Here is a 19,544-nt window from a genome sequence, read left to right on the forward strand (position 1 = left end):
GGCTATTTGCTCAGCCTCATTGAGCCTCACTTTTTCCAGCAGTAAAATGGGATTGTTACTGCATATGGAGCTATACATATTAAATGGGATAGTACACCTAAATCAGTTCGTTCAGAAGCTAAGTGCTATTGGTTTGTCTCTCTCCTGCATTTTTTCAATATAAACTAACATAAAACAAAGCACAGTAAGTGAACAATACCACAGAACCAAGGGACTTTACTTGTTTATTATTCTTTATCATTTGTGTTCCACACCTGTCCCCCTACACTAAATAGTTATGATGGGAAATGGCATTCAAAGACATGGGTTCTGTTATTAAGAGAGTAGATCCAAAGAGTTTTCATCACAGGGACAAAAAGACATAAAAAGAAATTTGTGTCTATACTAGATAATGGATATGAACTATACTTATTATGGTGCTGTACATCAATTATATCTCAGTAAAACTGTAAGAAATAAATAAATTATAAAATCCCTCAATCATAACATTAGAAAAAAAGACACAAGTTCTAACCCTACTCACTGGAGTCCCGTTTCCATAGTGTAGTGGTTATCACGTTCATCTCACTCACTGGGTGACTAGTTGTCTTTTCTCCATCCAGTTGCTTCATCCGTCTGAGCTACACTTCTTCCAGCTACCAAACAACGGTGCAAGGGAGATACTTGCAGCTCTGCTAATGCCCTGGGATAGCCTTATGAGGACACCTAGCCCAGTGCTAGTGTGTCTTTATGCCCCTGTTTTGCTCCCTTTGGCATTCATTCTCCAAAACGGACAGAGGTAAAAGAGGAGACACTTTTCCTCTTTCTTACTTGTCTACTTTGGGTTCTTCTGCTTCCCCCTTCTGTGTTTCTTCCAGGTGAACACAGTCATGGTTGTAAGTCACCCTAAAGGTTGCCAAAGCCTGCAGAGGAGTGGGGCCATTTGGAACAAATATAGTCGGATAAGAGGAGTGCCTGGTCCCCAGAGCTGTCCTTGGGCACTCTGCCCACTCTCTGCCAACTGAATAGAACTGGATCATCTGCAGTGACATTCAGATCTTTTTCCTGAAGAGTTTGAACTAATGGAGAACTTGTCAGTGTGTGTAAACATGCTTGTGCTTGCCCCTGCCAGAACCGCTTGGGTGGCATCGGACTGTCATTCATTGAGTAAACTAGATGGGTCCTTTTAGCATTCCTCCTTTCTGTCATTTAGCAGTTGATCACTTATGCCCTTTGTAATAAGGTCCTGTAAAATGGGTGTTGTGAAAGCCTTAGATGAGTGATTCTTAACCTTTCTAGGGTCATAGACACTTTGAAGAATCTGATGGAAGCTACGGATATTCCCCCACCCTTGAAAATTCATGTGCACACCAAATGTTGTACCTAGGTTCAGAGCTTTCATAAACTACTTTCTTAAATCCAGACTATGGATCCCAAATTCTAGTACTAAAGACTATTTGTTTAATATTTGTACATATCTGTGTGGTCAGTATTGTCCACCAATGAGCTGATACCAAAGTCAGGAAATGAATTTTTGTGTCCAGAGCAATTTTTTAATGAACCAAATGATTTTTATTGATCTGTTCTCATGGGTTTGTGGGATAAATAGGAAAGAAGGAGGTCTTAACAAATACAATGGATGCTTTATTTCACATACACTTAATAACTAATCGGCCTTGGGGACAAAATTATAATAAATATAATAATAGTTGACCATGTTTTCCAGGAAAACATCTTAGTATTAGCCAGTTAAGGCAACATGCTACCTATTACATATAGACAAAATGCACACACCTAATATATAATGATTTTGTAGGAGAATGACCATGTCCTTAGAAGATAACATGTGAAATGTTATCATGATACCTGCCACTTACTTTAAAATGTTTCAGAAAAAAATATAAACTTATACATATAATTATAAAGCAACTATAGAAAATGCTAGCTATTACTGAATCTAAGTGGTGGTAGTATGGCATTTCATTGTACACGCTTCAGGCTTTATCAGTATTTGATATTTTTCATTATAGGTCCCTAAAGAATAAACATACATTATTTTGAGAGAAATGTCAACATAAGCACACTCTTTCACTCTTGGATTCTCTTCATTCAATCAGTGAGCATCATTTTCCCATGGGAACATCATTTTGCTGTATTAGAATCCTGTCCTAAGGTACCTAGCATTTCTATAACTGAGTAAATAGTAAACTTTTATTGGTAATATTATACAACACCGTATGATAGATCATCAGCATTTAAGATGCTCTCTGTGGCTCAGTGGCAAAGAATTCTCCTGCAAGGCAGGAGACCCAGGTTTGATCCCTAGGTCAGGAAGGTCCCCTGGAGGAGGACATGGCAACCCACTCCAGTATTCTTGCCTGGAGAATCCCAGGGATTGAGGAGCCTGGCAGGCTACAGTCCACAGGGTCACAAAGAGTTGAATATGACTAAAGCGACAGAGCATGCACACACACACACATACACACACGGGGCAGTAAGCTTGTGCCCTGGAACCTGCTGCAAAATGAAGTCTCCGGAACTATCAAGAAGTTCTCAGTGTATAAACCCAAGGCTTCAGAGCCAGGAGCAATTAGAAAGAAAGCTATTTCTACAGGATATTCCTCATGTCATTTTCTCCTGCTTCTGCAACAGATTTTTAATTCCAACACTGAAAATAGTGCTGAGTATTTGGCCAAGAAGATGGTACTGTCTGTAACGTCAGATCTTCCTGGCTCCATTTGACAATAATGCAGTTAGGATTCCCAGAGCATATCTTTTTTCCATTTCTGTTACTGCGAGGCTATGTCTGTTCTCAGTGGTACACTGTTTCCCTTGTGCTACTGACAGATAGCAGATACGATATGCCTTTGGAGACCACAGCCACTAGGTGGATCCAGAAATTTTATTTTAAGGCCTGAGCCAAATTCATCAGTCCATTAGTACTTCATCAGCAAAAGTAGAACTGTCGGTACTTAATGGCGGATCTCAATTTCATCTCCATTTTTCTGGTTTGCACTTTGTATGATTGAAAGGATGTATGATGTTGGAAATAATAGCTTATTTTTTTAATTGTGTACTTTTTGTTCAAAGCAAGACTAATGAATAAAGCTCCAGATTTTCTTAAATAACTCTAGAAAGGTTCGAGGGCTTCTATTTTCTGAATAAGTCTCCTTCTGTCCCACGTGGAAGGTGAATTCAGAGTGTGTTTTATGTTTACTTGGGGAATGCAGAGAGTGATGCCTTGGACCTAGGGAAGTATAGCCTTAAGAGCACATAGTTTCAAGTTAGATTTCCTGTATTTCAACCCCAGCGCCTTCATTTACTACCTGTATGACTCAGTTAACGTCACTAGACCTTCCACACCTGATCTTTAAAATGGATATAATAGCAATTAGACATCCATAGGAAAAATTGGATCATGACCAAAATGCATATTTTATACAAAAATTAACTCAAAAAAACACTACTCGATACTCTATAATAGCCTGTATGGGGAAAGAATCTTAAAAAGAATGGATCTATGTACACGTGTAACTGATTCACTTGACTATATACGTAAAACTAAAACAACATTGTAAATCAAGTATACTCCAGTTTAAAAAAAAAAAATGGATCAGAGGCTTAAATGTGAAACATAAAACTAAAAATGTCTAGGAAATAAATAGAAATAAAATCTTCAGGACTGAGGACCAGGCAGAGAATTCTTAAATGTGCTACCAAACCTGATGTGTCAAAGGAAAAAATGGATACATTGAACCTCATCAAGATTAAAAACTTTTGCTCTGTGAAAGACAGTGTTAAAGAGATGAAAGTACTAATTACAGATGGGGAAATAATATTTGCAAACCACACATCTGGCAAAGGACTTGTATGTATAATATGTAAAGAACTCTTGAAAGTAAAAGTCACTCAGTCTTGTCTGACTCTGCAACCCCATGGACTGTAGCCCACCAGGATTCTCTGACTATGGAATTCTCCAGGCAAGAATACTGGAGTGGGTAGCCATTCCCTTCTCCAGGGGATATTCTTGACCAAGGGATCAAACCCAGGTCTCCTCCATTGCAGGCAAATTCTTTACTGTCTGAACCAAAGAACTCTTGAAACATAACATTTAAAAAATCCAATTAGGAAGTGGGCAAAAGAGAGGCGCAGACATGTCACTGATAAAGATATAAGTACAGCAAATAAGTACATGACAAAATGTTCAACATCATGGGTCGTTAAGAGAAATGCACATTAACACCACACTGAGGTATAACTATATCTATTAGGATGGCTAAAATAAGAAGTAGCAGTAATACCAAATGCTAGCAAGACTGCAGAAAAAACTGGGTCCCTCGTACATTGCTGATGGGAATGTAAAATGGTACCACCACTCTGGAAAATAGTTTGGCAGTTACTTTTAAAACTATAGATGGTTTTGTGACCAAGAAATTATAATCCTTAAACATATATATCGAAGAAATGAAACTTATTCTTTTGCAGAAACTTGTACATAAGTGTTCTTATCATCTTTATTCACTGTAACCCCAAACTGGAAACTATGCAGATGTTTCTCAATGGATGAATGTGGTTGATCCATATCATAGAATACTACTCAGCAATAGAGGGAGCGAACTACTGATATCTGCTACAGCGTGGATAACCCTTAAGGAAATTATAGCAAGTAGAAAAATTCAGTCTCAAAAGCATATATACTTCATGATTCCACTTATATAACCATCATGAAATAATTATAAAGATAGGTAACAGGTTAGTGAGTACCAGGGGAGAGGGATGAAGAGAGAAATGGATGTGAATATTAAAGGATAGCACAAGGGAATGTTATGGTAATGGTAAAGTTAAGTATCTTGATTGCAGTGGTGATTACAGGAAGTTACACATGTGACTGAGTTCATGGAGCAACACAAACACCATACACACTATATAGAATCACAAGTAAATGTACACAAGAGTGGCAAAATTTGAGTGAACTCAATAGATTGTACATGCCAGCTTTCTGGTTTTGATACTGTACTATGGTTGTATAAAATGCTATCTTTGGGGGAGGCTGAGTAAAGTGTACACAGCACCCTGAATGTTTTTCACAACTACCTATGACTCTATAATTATTTCAGAATAAGAGGGCTTTTTGAATGCTTCTTAATAAAACCTTCCACCTAGAATGGTCATGAGGATTAAATGAGCATTCAGCACTATCTCAAGTGTAGTTAATGCTCAATAAAAGTCAGCAGGGATTTTATATATTAATGGCTGCCTTTGCTACTTAATTGGAAGACTATGTATGTCTTAGAAGGTAGATTTAAACTAGAATATAAGTTATATAAGAACAAGGATTTGGGCTGTTTTATTCACTAGAACATCCCCACCTAGAACAGTGTAATGCATATAAGGTACACATTAAATATGTGTTGAAGGATGGATGAAAGAATCATTTTGAAGGTACCGTGGAGGAAGATATCGGAAAGGTAGAGCATGAGGGAATAACTTAATAATATCCAAGGTAGGACATAGATAAAGTAGCTAAAATATCAATTTGTCTGGGATACCTATGAGAGCAAAGAGTAGGAAAAACAAGTGGTCTGAGTAATAACTTTGAACCTTAATTTGATTCTCATTATTGTAGATGGCATCGGCCTTAGGGGGAAAATGGAGTGGTAACTGTCTTCGTGTCAAGCCCCAGTGGTGGGATTCCTAGTCTTGACTGGGTGCCCTACTTTTCCAGGGTGTGAAAGTGTGTAATGATCGGTGCCCAGTGGAACTGTTCCTTACCGCCACGTTCTCCTCTTCACTACCTGGTGGTCCCGTTCCATCCGATGCTTCCACCACACCCCCCTCTGCCCTACTATAGCAGGTCCCATTCAATACCAAGAAGAAGACTGACCCTCTTCGTTTAAAGGACCCATGCAATAGTGTTTAGGCACAAGGTCTAGGGGCTAAGCCAGAGAATCGGCACCACTCTGTATTAATCCAAAGAGTTTCTGCTGACCATGAGCTAAGCCCAACACTCGATCCAGGCCCCTCAACTCTTTTCTGTATCAGAGTGATTTTGCTGCCTATCTGAGCATCCTCCTTCCTTTCAAAACTATATCCCACAACTTCCTAGCTGTCCATCAAGAGATCAGTGTTTGCTGAGCACCTGCGGGGTGCTGGCACACAGGTAGACAAAATACAAAATGCAGAGATGGGTCGCTTGTAAGACACATGCCACAGAGTAGCTAAGCCCACGTTCCACAACTACTGAACCGGAGCTCTAGAGCCCGAGAGCCTCCACAGCTGAGCCCACGGGCCGCAACTACTGAAGCCTAAGCACCTAGAGCCCGTGCTCTGCAACAAGAGAAGCTGGTTCTCCACAACAAAGAGTGGCCCCCACTCACTGCACCTGGAGAAAGTCTGAGAGCAGCAGTGAAACCCCAGCACAGCCACAAATAAGTAAATAAATCCTTTTTTAAAAACTGTGGTAGAGAATCGATATATTGCATTAACGAGGTAGCATTGTACTAAGAGACCATAAAAGTGAAAAGGTACATATTTCCAAATCACAAAGCTATATACTACATTCAAAGTATAGTCTTTTGTTCTCTTTGAGGTTCAGTTTATTTTTCTCTTTCAAGTCTGTGAAAGTTTTTTAAAAACATTGGCAAGCATGTGTCCCTTCCCTCTGGTCCTGGAGGCAGGGAGAGGGAAGATGACGGCATGTGGGTGCTCGCGGGGCCCTTGCGCTCTTTCCTTCAAAAAAAGAAAAAAAAAAACATTGGCAAGGAACTTTGCTGCCAATAGTATCATCAAAAATTAAATCACATCTTCAATGTTATTCGTTTCAAGATGTACTTTAAATATCTAGTGCCCTTTGCTATATGTTGTTGATAATTTTATAGACACAGTCATGTTTTTTGTATTCTTTATAGTGTTTGCTAACTTCTCTCCAAACCAAATGTGTGCTAAATCCAGGACTAGTAAACTAAAAAAACTATGAATACAGAAGTGATGGTCAGGCCACAGTTAATCCACTTAAGAATATATATATGTATATATGTATATATATATAGTTTTTTGGCCACATCATTTATAGGATCTTAGTTCCCCGACCAGAGATCAAACCCAGGCCTGCAGCAATGAGCGGACAGAAAGTTCAGAGTCCTAACCACTGAACTGCTGGGGAATTCCTAGTATATTTTTAATTATACCAATTTTAAGTGCTCTAACTCCTACCTATGCTTTCTGTCTAATTTTATGATAATAACATATTCGGGAATGTAACTGCCTGAAGACAGAGATCTTTGTCAGTTTTGTTCACATGTGTATCCCTAGAAGAATGCCTGGCCTATACTAAGTGTCCAAAAAGTATTATCCAATAAATATTAAGTGATGGACCAAATAAATTTTCTTTATTCAAAACTTGCTATTTAGAGTTTTCCATTGATTGCTTCAGACACTGGGAATGTGATTATTTCATTTTTGAGTTGTCTTTTTTTTCTTGAAACAAAGAAACAGCACCAGTCTGTCAAGTGTCAGAAATAAAAAAGACTGGTCACACCATGCTTCCAAAAAAACTGAGTATAGACTAGTATCACATGGCCACAGTGAGAAATGGACTACCTAAGAGAGGACCCCACTCTTCCCACCTGCTACTAAGCTATAAACTCCTTAATACAAGTCAATTTGATATATGGATAAACTAGTTTGCAGTGTTACTTGAACCTATGCTGTTGTGAGGGTCATAAACATGCCCCCATGACCTTCAAGAGACATTCAGAGGAAAACTTATGACAATTGTAGACAAGTCTAAATAATAATGCTGGAAGAGACAGAAGACCGGAAAATAACCTCTCCACTTTCTCTATTCCCAGGTACCAACTTTTTGTACCAAATGAGCACAAATAAAATCTGTCATTTCTGCATCCACAGCAATCACTTGGCAACGATTTTCTGGCTTCCATTGGAAGTCAGAGCTCATAAATATTTCTTAATATACATAAGCTATTTTTACCATATTTGCAGTTTCTAGCCTCCTTCCCACAGGCCACTGCAGGGAAAATTCCACTTTCTTGTTTCCCCAGCACTTCGAGAGACTGTGCAGCCCAGGTGTCTGAGTTCATATCCCAGCTCTGCCTCTCACTGGCTACATGGCTGTGGACAAATTGTCTAACCTCCTTCAGCCTCAGGGTCCTTATTTGTTACAGGGGGCAGGAGTGGTGATAATAGCTGCTATTGTGAGGATTCAATGAGATACTATATATGAAGCCCTTGGCACATTTTGAGTTTTCAATAAATATTGTGCATTATTACTAGAATTTGCTTCATTTACCGCAGATTATTCTGTGGTAATCCAGCAACAACATTTGTTGAACTTTTAAGTTCACATCATCTTAGACCCTCTTTCCTTAGGAGAAGTTAGGCAATCTGGACTTAATATATGAGCACATTGGAGTTCTTTACCAGTCAAAGGAAATTTGTGTGACTAATGCCAGAACACCAACAGACTGTGTTTGATTGGCATATCAAAATGGTTCATTAGTAATTTTGAGAACTGCTGAAACAGTACAGCAAAGTATTGTATTTGTAACGTCTGGATTTTTCAGGGGGAGGTGAGAGATGGTAGTAGTTGTTGGGTTGTTAATTCCTAAATTAAATGAATTAACAAAGGTGCTCGGTATCCCAAGTACAGAAACAAACCTGGGGCGCTTCATCCTTCTCTCTTTCCATTTATAAAATGAGGGGTTAACGTCCTCTATGTACCTATTTAATAAGGATTCAATAAGGACTGTAAGGAGTAGATTTAAATAACCATTATTACTATTAATTTAGCCTGTGGAACAAGCATCACAGGAGCTTTGGTTCCTGACACAGAACCCCACAGTCCCACTCCTCCTGAGTGGCCTCACTCTCTCCTGCCACCCGGTTGTATTTTAGTAGCCACATCAAGAACCATAGGAGGTAGGTGAATACTGCTGTCAGTGATCTTACAGTTTCCACTCTTTGGGGAGACTGGATGGGGGAGCTGGGTATGGTGCACACCCAGTACAACTTAGCAACTTATGGAGAAGCATTTAAACTCCTTTTCTGTCTTTATTTTGCTTTCTCCAGCTTTATCGAGATATAATTGACATATAAAATTTAACATCTATAAGTTTAGGGGTCCTACCTTCTCTGAATCTTTCAGTCTCCAGAACTTCTTGATCAAAATCAGGCCCACTAAGGTATAGGAGATGTGAAATGCAAGCCTTGCCTTGCCAATCCTATATCCTTCAGACAATGCTGATTCATGGGACAGGGATGGAGCCTGAAGCCAAGCCAAGGAAATATAATCTGTTGTGTCATCTCCTCTTCCCTTGGCTGCCAACCTTGGACATGCATAATTAACTGCACTCTGGCATCCTAAACAAATCATCTTGCACCATCCTGACCAGTGGAGTTTTCCTACTTCACATAGAAACCACCCTGTTCTCTAATCCCATTCACAACCTTGAACCTACGTTTGTCATAGAGTTTGTCATTATAATTTCTTGTAGCTCCTGTTATTAATAGCACTGATGATAGTGCTAATATCAATACATAGTGTTTACCATGTACCAAACATCTAAGTGCATTACGTAAATAAACTCATTGAACCCTCCCAACAACCCTCTGAGGCAGTTACTATCATTATCCCCATTTGACAGATGAGGAAGCTAAAGCATAAAGAGATTAAGTAACTTGTCCAAAGTCACATGACTAATAAGTGACAAAAATAGCAAGATGAACCCACAGAGTCTGGACCTGAATTCCATATTCTTTTTCTTTTTTTTTGAATTCCATATTCTTAACTATATGACACCATTTCTCATCCTACATTACTTCTCTTGTACAACTATTGAAAAGGCAAAATGTTGTTCCTTGTCTCTAAGCAATTTTATTCCATTTCCTTTTTTTGACGGCTATCCATTCTTTTGAAATTTCTTTCTACTATTCCAAATATTTCAAGATCATCGGAGTTATTTGGATGAATCATCAAAATGCTTTGTTTCCAAAGTGTGAGTTTTCTTTACTGTGCTTTTTACTTAATTTTCATCCTTTCTCTCCATCCCATCCCATCCTAATGGGTATTATTGCAAGTGGATATTATTGCTATCTGGGCAGCCGCCTTCATCACTTCACTAATCTTTGAGATTCTTACTTTCCTAAATGACAGTGACAGTGGCATAATTACCCAGCAACCAGTAGTGAACATAATTTGAATTTAAATCTCTTAGTAGTCCTTTCTTTAGGGCTTTCCAGTTGGCTCAGTGGTAAAGAATCTGCCTGCCCATGCAAGAGATGCAGGTTTGATCCCTGGGTCAGGAAGATCTCCTAGAGGAGGAAATGGCAACCCACTCCAATATTCTTACTTGGAAAATCCCATGGACAGAAGAACCTGGTGGGCTACAGTCCATGGGGTCACAAAGAGTCAGGGACAACTTAGCATACTGAGCACAAGTCCTTTCTTTAGGAATTTATTTAATCTCGTCCCCTTAATATTTTAGGGAGTATGTTAGGGGCACAATAAAGGGAGGCAAAGGGACATGACTTTGCATCTGATTAAGAAATGGTTGTATTTCTTTCCTTTTAGATTTCTGATTTGAAGCTTTTACATCGTCTACCTAGACTTCTCATAGGCTTTGAAGATTATTTGTTTTTAATCAGAAGAGAGATTTTAAATGTTTTTGCTTATTGCATGTAAATATACTGAAAGAACAAGGAGATACCATTTCACACTTTCTTGTTAATTTTTTAAATGAAAATCAGTCATCCCTCACCCAACTTTTCTAAATTGACATTAATGTCAATTAAATAATGAATTAATATTTCTAATATGTTTTGAATCACACTTATGACAAAATGATTACACTTTTATGTCTTTTCTTATAGACTTTATAGTGCCTCTGAGTCCTTGGCACATTGAATTTCAGTACATTTCACAGGACTTAGTGAAAGATTATGGTGGTGGAAGTTTATGGTTGTTGCTTGACTGTTGTGAAAATTTGTTTGTCTTTCTTATCTGTTGTCAAAGCCACTGGCCAGATCATCCATCCTTTATTTTACACACTTGTTTTTGGCACATGAAATCTTCCCAGTAACCCATCTGATTATGTAATTTGCAGGTGGGTGATTACTAGTCAGAGTAAAACAGGGGCTGTGTGTTCATGATGTAGCTAAACTCTGGAGTATTTACCTGATGTTTATGTGTGTGAAGTGGTAATGGGGGTCTGTGTGTGGGGCAAGTCTCTCTACAAAGTCACATCAAAACTATATTTCGCACAAAAACAGAAATATAGACCAATGAACCAGGATAGAAAGCCCAGAAATAAACCCATGCACCTATGGGTACCTTATTTTTGACAAAGGAGGCAAGAATATACAATGGGGCAAAGACAGCCCCTTCAATAAATGGTACTGGGAAAACTGGACAGCTACATGTAAAGGAATGAAGTTAGAACACTTCCTAACACCATACACAAAGATAAACTCAAAATTGATTAAAGACCTAAATATAAGACCAGAAACTATAAAACTCTTAGAGGAAAACATAGGCAGAACACTCAATGACATAAATCAAAGCAAGATCCTCTATAACCCACCTCCTAGAGTAACAGAAATAAAAACAAAAGTAAACGAGTGGAACCTGATTAAACTTAAAAGCTTTTGCACAGCAAAGGAAACTATAAGCAAAGTGAAAAGACAGCCCTCAGAATGGGAGAAAATAATAGCAAATGAAACAACTGACAAAGGATTAATTTCCAAATATACAAGCAGCTCATACAACTCAATGCCAGAAAAACAAACAACCGAATCAAAAAGTGGGGAAAAGACCTAAACAGACATTTCTCCGAAGAAGACATACAGATGGCTAACAAACACATGAAAAGATGCTCAACATCGCTTATTATCAGAGATATGCAAATCAAAACCACAATGAGGTACCGTCTCATGCTGGTCATAATGGCCTTCATCAAAAAGTCTACAAACAATAAATGCTGGAGAGGGTGTGGAGAAAAGGGAACCCTCTTACCTGTTGGTGGGAATGCAAACTAGTGCAGCCACTATGGAGAACAGTGGGGAGATTCCTTAAACAACTGGAAATAGAACTGCCATACAATCCAACAATCCCACTGCTGGGCATACATACTGAGGAAACCAGAATTGAAAGAGACATGTGTACCCCAATGTTCATCGCAGCACTATTTATGATAGCTAGGACATGGATGTTCATCATGAACCTAGATGTTAATCAACAGATGACTGGATAAGAAAATTTTAGTACATATACACAATGGAATATTACTCAACTATTAAAAAGAACACATTTGAATCAGTTCTAATGAGGTGGATGAAACTGGAGCCTATTATACAGAGTGAAATAAGTCAGAAAGAAAAACACCAACACATTATATTAACACATATATATGGAATTTAGAAAGATGGTATCGGTGACCCTATATGCAAGACAGCAAAAGATACACAGATATAAAGAAAGCGAGGGTGGGATGATTTGAGAGAACAGCATTGAAACATGTATGTTACCGTATGTGAAATAGATCACCAGTCCAGGTTTGATGCATGAGACAGGGTACTCAGGGCCGATGTAGTGGGATGACCCTGAGGGATGTGATGGGGAGGGAGGTGGGAGGGGGGGTTCCGGATGGGGGACACATGTACACCCATGACTGATTCATGTCAATGTATGGCAAAAACCACTGCAATATTGTAAAGTAATTAGCCTCCAATTAAAATAAATTAATTTAAAAAATTTTAAAAAAAGACGTTGTGGCTCATACACAATGAAATATTATTCAGCCATAAAAAGGAATGCATTTGAGTCAGTTCTGATGAGGTGGATGAACCTAGAACCTATTATACAGAATGAAGTGAGTCAGAAAGAGAAAGATAAATATCATATTCTAATGCACATATATGGAATCTAGAAAAATGGTACTGAAAAATTTATTTACAAGGCAGCAGTGGCAGAACAGACATAGAGAAGAGACTTATGGACATGGGGAGAGGGGAGGAGAGGGTGAGATGTATGGAAAAAGTAACATGGAAACTTACATTACCATATGTAAAATAGATAGCCAACAGGAATTTGCTGTGTGGCTCAGGAAACTCAAACAGGGGCTCTGTATCAACCTAAAGGGGTGGGATGGGGAGGGAGATGGGAGGGAGGTTCAAAAGGGAGGGGAAATATGTATACCTATGGCTGATTCATGTTGAGGTTTGACAGAAAACAGCAAAATTCTGTAAAGCAATTATCCTTCAATAAAAAAAATAAAAATAAAAAACTTTACTTCGAATTAAGGGTATCTATTTTTGGCCATATTATGCTTTTGGCTTGCGGAATCTTAGTTCCCCAATCCTCGCCCACTGCAGTGGAAGTGTGGAATTATAACCACTGACTCGCTAGGGAAGTCCCAGGAGAATCATTTTTAACCAGTGGCTTTCAAAGGGTCAATGGAAGAAAGGTTATTTAAGGATTTGTGAATGATTTATAGAGTTAAAAATGCTTTGTAAACAAGCTATGTGTTTTATTATCAGGGGTGGAAGAGTGTGGCACTTTCAAAACGCATTTTGAACTGGTAGCAAAATTACCACGTGGAATTGGGTTTCCAGCAGGAAGAACAACAGATATTAATGGCGTCATCTCAGTTGTTCAATTACTTGCAGTAATTAGGGGAGGGGTCAGTTTAAATTAAATAAAGGATTGAATTACAGGATACTCTATTAAGTAAAAGATGTATTCCTCAAAAATCGTTGTGGAATACTATGAATTTGGCTTAACAAATCTTTCCTATAACTGGCAACAGTCTTTGAACAGACCACCAGAAACTGGGCTTTCAAATTAGTGTAGCCCAAATGTGTGATATTTCAGTGTGTTTAAAATTAAGGAAATTTATAAAACAGAATGCCAAAATTAATCCTTAAAATCACATCGGTCCTCTTTTGAAGAAGTTGTCTTTTCTGTGACATCCACTGAGTTAGAATAAACCAGATGTTCAATAGCCCTGAAAAGAAAATCACAGCATTGAGGTCAACCCAAAACCTGGATACTTAGCTAAATAATCCAGTGCTTAGAAACACTACAGGGTGTATACATTTGGATCCTTTCTCTGGTCCTTTACTAGTTACCTCCAGTGTAATTAAAATCCCTTTAAAATTGAATTCCTAACATAATCAGAGGCACATTTCCACTGTAAGGCTGCTTCAAGGAGTGATTAGATGGAGGCTAAGTCAGGTGAGCATTGGGAATTCTGAGTAGAGGTGGGTGAAGCCCTGAAAATGAACAAGGACCGTCATATGTCACATTTCTCATCTTTTTTTGCAACAGAGCTACATAAAAGGAAAGTGGAGGATGTTGAATGACCTCAGTTGCCACGTGTGTGTATATAAATGTACATGTTGCAACCTGATGTATATTCATGTCTGCAAATTACACTTGAAAGTAAACTAATGATGTCAACTTGTGCTGACAATAGGCAGTGGGAAATTTTGCAGAGGATTTGGAACTTTCCCTGCACTGAGTTTTATCTTGAAAGAATCTATGTACAAAGCACTTTCTTTCCATCTATTGTGTCTTATGAGCCTCCTTGCTTGTGAGAGAAAAAGCAAGTCATTGGAATAGATATTTTTTTTCTTCCTTTCAGACCAAAAAACAGGTTTGCATTTTTTTTTTTCTTCTTCAAATATTTTTTAAATGTATCTTTTGAATCTATTCTCTCTGCTGGTGATATTTTTGTTCTTATGAAGACCACCCTTTTCTTTCCTCAGATCCATCCCATTCCTTCATGTTCCATAGTATCACTGGGGTATCAAATCTCAGCTCATAATTATTTGTCTCCCATTTAACCACAAGGTGTAAATTTGCTAACTGAAAAGGCGTGCTCTGATAGTTAATCTCCATGTGTGTCCAAAGGCCTAGCTGGCTGCCCTGGATAATTTCCCTGGGGGATTGTTCTGTAGAATGTGGGGCCATTTGTTGAGCTGTCTGATGTGGGAGATGAGAAAATGAAAGGACTGCCAGAGAGAAATGGGATCATGCAGTGCCTTTCAGAGCAGAAACAGAAATCAAAGGACAGTTTCACGTCCACTCCACTTCCCCAAGCATGTTCCGGGAACTAGGGAATCAGGGATATTTTCTTTTCTTTTTTTTTTTGTTAATTTTATTTTATTAGTTGGAGGCCAATTACTTCACAACATTTCAGTGGGTTTTGTCATACATTGACACGAATCAGCCATAGAGTTACACGTATTCCCCATCCCAATCCCCAAAAAGAATGCATTTGAATCAGTTCTAATGAGATGGACGAAACTGGAGCCCATTATACAGAGTGAAGTAAGCCAGAAAGATAAAGAACATTACAGCATACTAACACATATATATGGAATTTAGAAAGATGGTAATGATAACCTTATATGCAAAACAGGAAAAGAGACACAGAAGTACAGAACAGGGATATTTTCTTATTAGTGTTTTTAAAGACATCACCGAGACAGAGCCCCATATTAGGAGGTTATGGCAAATTTAGTCATGCCTGTAAAGTATACTCAGAAATTGCTGTTTACTCAGTCATGTCTCTTTTGTGACCCCATGGACTGTAGCCTGCCAGGCTTCTCTGTCCACAGGATTTCCCACGCAAGAATATTGGAGTGGGTTGCCATTTCCTTCTCCAGAGGAATCTTCCCAACCCAGGAATCTAACCTGTGTCTCCTGCATTGGCAGAGAGGCTCTTTACCTCTAAGCCCCTAGGGATGTGTACTCAGAAATTACCTCCAACCTAGCCACTTCTGTCTGTGCCTGAAACTTACAGTTTCTTCAAGGGTCTGCAAAACTGTCTGGAACCAAAAGAAAAAAACATATGTTGATATCAACTCTAAAATCCAAAAATTATCTATGAGATTATTGAATATTTAATTGAATTTCAACAAAACATGTAATATCAACTTTATTAAGTATTCTGTTAGTCTTCTTAAAACTTACATGTGAAACCAAATCACAGGTTCAGTTTTGTCACTTTTCAAGATTTCCAGCATGCCTATCATAAATTCAATGAATTGCCCGTAGCCAGTAATTTGAAATGCAAAATTATAATTATCTTTCCCATTTTTTTACAGGAAAAAAAAATTGTATATTTTAGGTGGAGTGTGGGGGCATCTGAATGTTCTTTCTGTGACATGTTTGGTAAGGCTAAAAATAGAGAACCCAGGGCCCATGAAGTTATTAAAGTAGTTCTGCCTGCATCTTCTCTTCTTGCTGTGTGTGATTAGTCCTGAAGACAGGTCAGCAAAGACATCAGTGGGTGGGCCAGAGGGAAGACGGGGGAAAGGTTCCAGTTTCTTCTTGCTCTTTGAACCCACAGTCGAGGGGAAGTGACAGAGACAGTGGTCTGATCATGAGGACGTTCCCAGGGTACCTGCATACTCTTGGAAAGCTTGTAGGACTCTGCCTGGTTCTGTTGAAAAAGGAGTTGTCATTTCATAGAGGAAGCTAAGCCATCCATTTGGGACCCGGAGGAAGAGTGCCAGAGTCCCCTTGTCTGAGTTATGTTCTCCCCAACAGATGACTAGGCTTCCCAGGTGGCTCAGTGGTAAAGAATCTATCTGCAAATGCAGGAGACACGGGTTCAATCCCTGGGTTGGGAAGATCCCCTGGAGGAGGAAACGGCAACCCACTCCAGTATTCTTGCCAGGAGAATCCCATGGACAGAAGAGCCTTGCGGGCTACAGTCTGTGGGGTTGCAAAAGAGTCGGACACAACTGAGTGACTAAGCACGCAGTGGATGGATGGCCTTCCTGGACCCTTGTGTTTTAGTCAACTTTTCTCAAAGCAACAGATATTTCCTTTTTTAGAATGAAAAACTTGAAGGGGTGGGGCAGGAAAGAAGGTGGTTCATCTGGATTCCACATGTGATGATCTTCGTCTTCACTTCAGTGGCCTCATGTCTTCAGGCTTTATTTGATGTACCACACTCGGGGTGGTGAATACTGACTCCCTCTGAAGAACATGGAATATGACACATCCTTATAATCTCAGCCCTTGATACTAACCACTAATAAGAATAACCACTAATGATTCTTGCAGAACTTTTTTCTTTATATGTGCTAAAGTATTATTAATTTATTTTCTTTTATAAAATGAGATAGTAAAAAAGGGTTTTAATTTTTTCACTGAATGATATATTGTAGATATTCTTCCATGTCATCAGATGTATACTTACTTCATTCATTGTAGTGACCACATGACATTCCGCTGGATGACCAGACCACAACTAATTTAACTTCCTTCTGTCACTGGGCATTTGGGTTGGCCATTCAACTTTGACCTTTCAAGTGAAAGTACCATATACCTAAATAACCACATGGCACCAGTGATAAAGAACTCACCTACCAGTGCTGGAGATGTCAGAGACGCGGGTTTGATCCCCGGGTCAGGCAGATCCGCTAGAGAAGGGCATGGCAGCCCTTTTGTATTCTTGCCTGGAGAATGCCGTGGACAGAGGAGCCTGGCAGGTGGCAGAATCCCTATGGACAGAGGAGGCCATAGGGTGGCAAAGAGTTGGACACGACTGAAGCCACTTAGCACGTAGCATACACTCTTAATTCCCTGTGTTGGCATAGTCCTTCCCAGGAGCAGAAAGAACCAAATCTTGCCTTATACTGATGTTTGTGTTTATGTGTAAAACCTATATGTGACTTGTTGTTTATTTATTTCTTTGTCTTTTGTTTCTGCCTTCTCCTCTTGTGCAGTCCTCTACAGCCAGGGACAAGGATGAACAGACTCTACCGGTAGGAAGCAGTGGCCTTGTCCATACCTTTCCTATGCCTGTGGACAGGGTGGGGAGGGGTGGGTGGAAGGAGGGCTCTTGTGCTCAAGTCATCCCCTCCCTTGGAATCCTTAGAGGGTTTAATCTGCGGGTGTACAAATGTTCTGTCCTGGTATTAGTGTCAACTGAATTCTTACCTTCAGTGACAAATGATTTCTGGCACTAGGTTTCAAAAGGATTTGAGTTCCCTCTTTCACTTGGCATTAAAAAGTTGAAAGAGTGAGGTATTTTCAAATTCCATTCCAAGGGATGTTGAGCTGCTGTTTGGGGACAATGAGGGATCTAATGCTTGATATCTATTTCTTTATGTATCTGCATGCACCTGGTTTTTTTGGTTGGAAATTTCTTTTGTTTCCATCAAAAGAAATGCTGCATGAAGTCTATACATTCAATATATACATAATGCCTGGAAGAATGCTTTAAGTTCCATAGATATAATCATAGGATAAGGAACATTTCCATAGAAGAGTTCCTTTGGTTTCCCCAAATAAGGGAACATAGTAACAGTGATTATGACATATTCTTAACAGCAAACACATTTTCCAGTCCCTATCCAATTAACACAGCACATTTTGTATTGTGAAGCTTGGCAGGGAAATGACCTTCAGAGTTTTTATGTTCAGTCATCAGTGATTACATTTCAACTCTATTCAAATCTTTTAACCTTGCCCCTAACATTTTCTAAGCCTTAATCTTCTGAATCAAATAACACAGCACATTTTTTTTTAAGTTCCAGATTTTTGAGTCTGAGAGGACTAGTAATGAAGATACATATGACCCCATTCTTCCTCCTGCGATGCTCAGAGTAGAGACTTCTGACATGGATTGGGAGTTCATAGGATATACCAGATCCAGTACTGGGCTAGGGGTACAGACCCAGGCTCTTCCTTTGTGAACCATGATCTGGTTCTGAGATATCAGTCATCCCCTCGGATTCTTCCCCAAACGCTGTAGAATTGGAAATATTATTTCTAATAGAATATCAGTTATAATAAAATCACCCTAAAAAATTCAGGTTTCTCTATGTATCTTATAATCACATTTTACCAATACCAAGGCTTACTCTGGGTTTCATGTTTGCCTCCAAACACGTGGATCATTGTTAATAAGTGTTCTAAAATAAGGGAGGAAAGAGCAATGCTCGGAAACACTGTCTAAGTTGGCCAAGTTAATCATACTTCTTTAGTGTTAGACTTAGTGTATCTTAGTGTCTAATACATACCCTAAAACTCTAAAGGTGAGTTAGCCTAGGATGTAGCACTTTCCAAATGTATTTGGTCACATTTGGTCAAGAAAAGTATTGGTCAAGAAAAGTCTTGTGGGACTTTTCTCAGGAAACCTCCTTGTAGATGTGTAGTGTGATGAAACATTTTGCAAAAGTCCCATAAACTAAAGGCCCCTTTGGAGTCAGGAAGGTTCTCTGTGGAGACATAATAGGAGGATCTCTCTCTTCAGATCTCACTTAACACAGACTGTAGGCTTCATGGCTGAGAGCCATGGTTCCCACGTGGAATGAGGTACCCTGAAATGTGTGCCTGGTGTTCCTTTGTGGAGCAAGGGGGAAATATCAGCACCTCTGTTGTTAACTTCCTGTATTAGTCTTCATAATTTCTACTCTTGTAAATGTTTTATGGTATATATGCCCTTATTTTAGTATGTTTCTGGATATAGATAGAGATACATATGCATATAAATAGATACACATATACACACTCAAAAATTTTACTGATA

General features: G+C 39.0%; 1 protein-coding gene across 2 annotated transcripts in view; it reads left to right on the forward strand.

Annotated features, from left to right (window-relative positions):
- Window positions 1-19,544, forward strand: part of SLC24A2 (solute carrier family 24 member 2) — a 268,489-nt gene that overhangs the window by 158,388 nt on the left and 90,557 nt on the right. For both annotated transcript variants that reach the window (XM_065908195.1, XM_065908196.1), the window contains exon 2: window positions 17,737-17,775. In XM_065908195.1, the coding sequence (XP_065764267.1) occupies window positions 17,737-17,775 (39 nt within the window). The remainder of the gene's footprint in view (window positions 1-17,736; window positions 17,776-19,544) is intronic.

This window comes from Muntiacus reevesi, chromosome 17, assembly GCF_963930625.1.
Source record: "Muntiacus reevesi chromosome 17, mMunRee1.1, whole genome shotgun sequence".
NCBI classification, from domain to species: domain Eukaryota; kingdom Metazoa; phylum Chordata; class Mammalia; order Artiodactyla; family Cervidae; genus Muntiacus; species Muntiacus reevesi.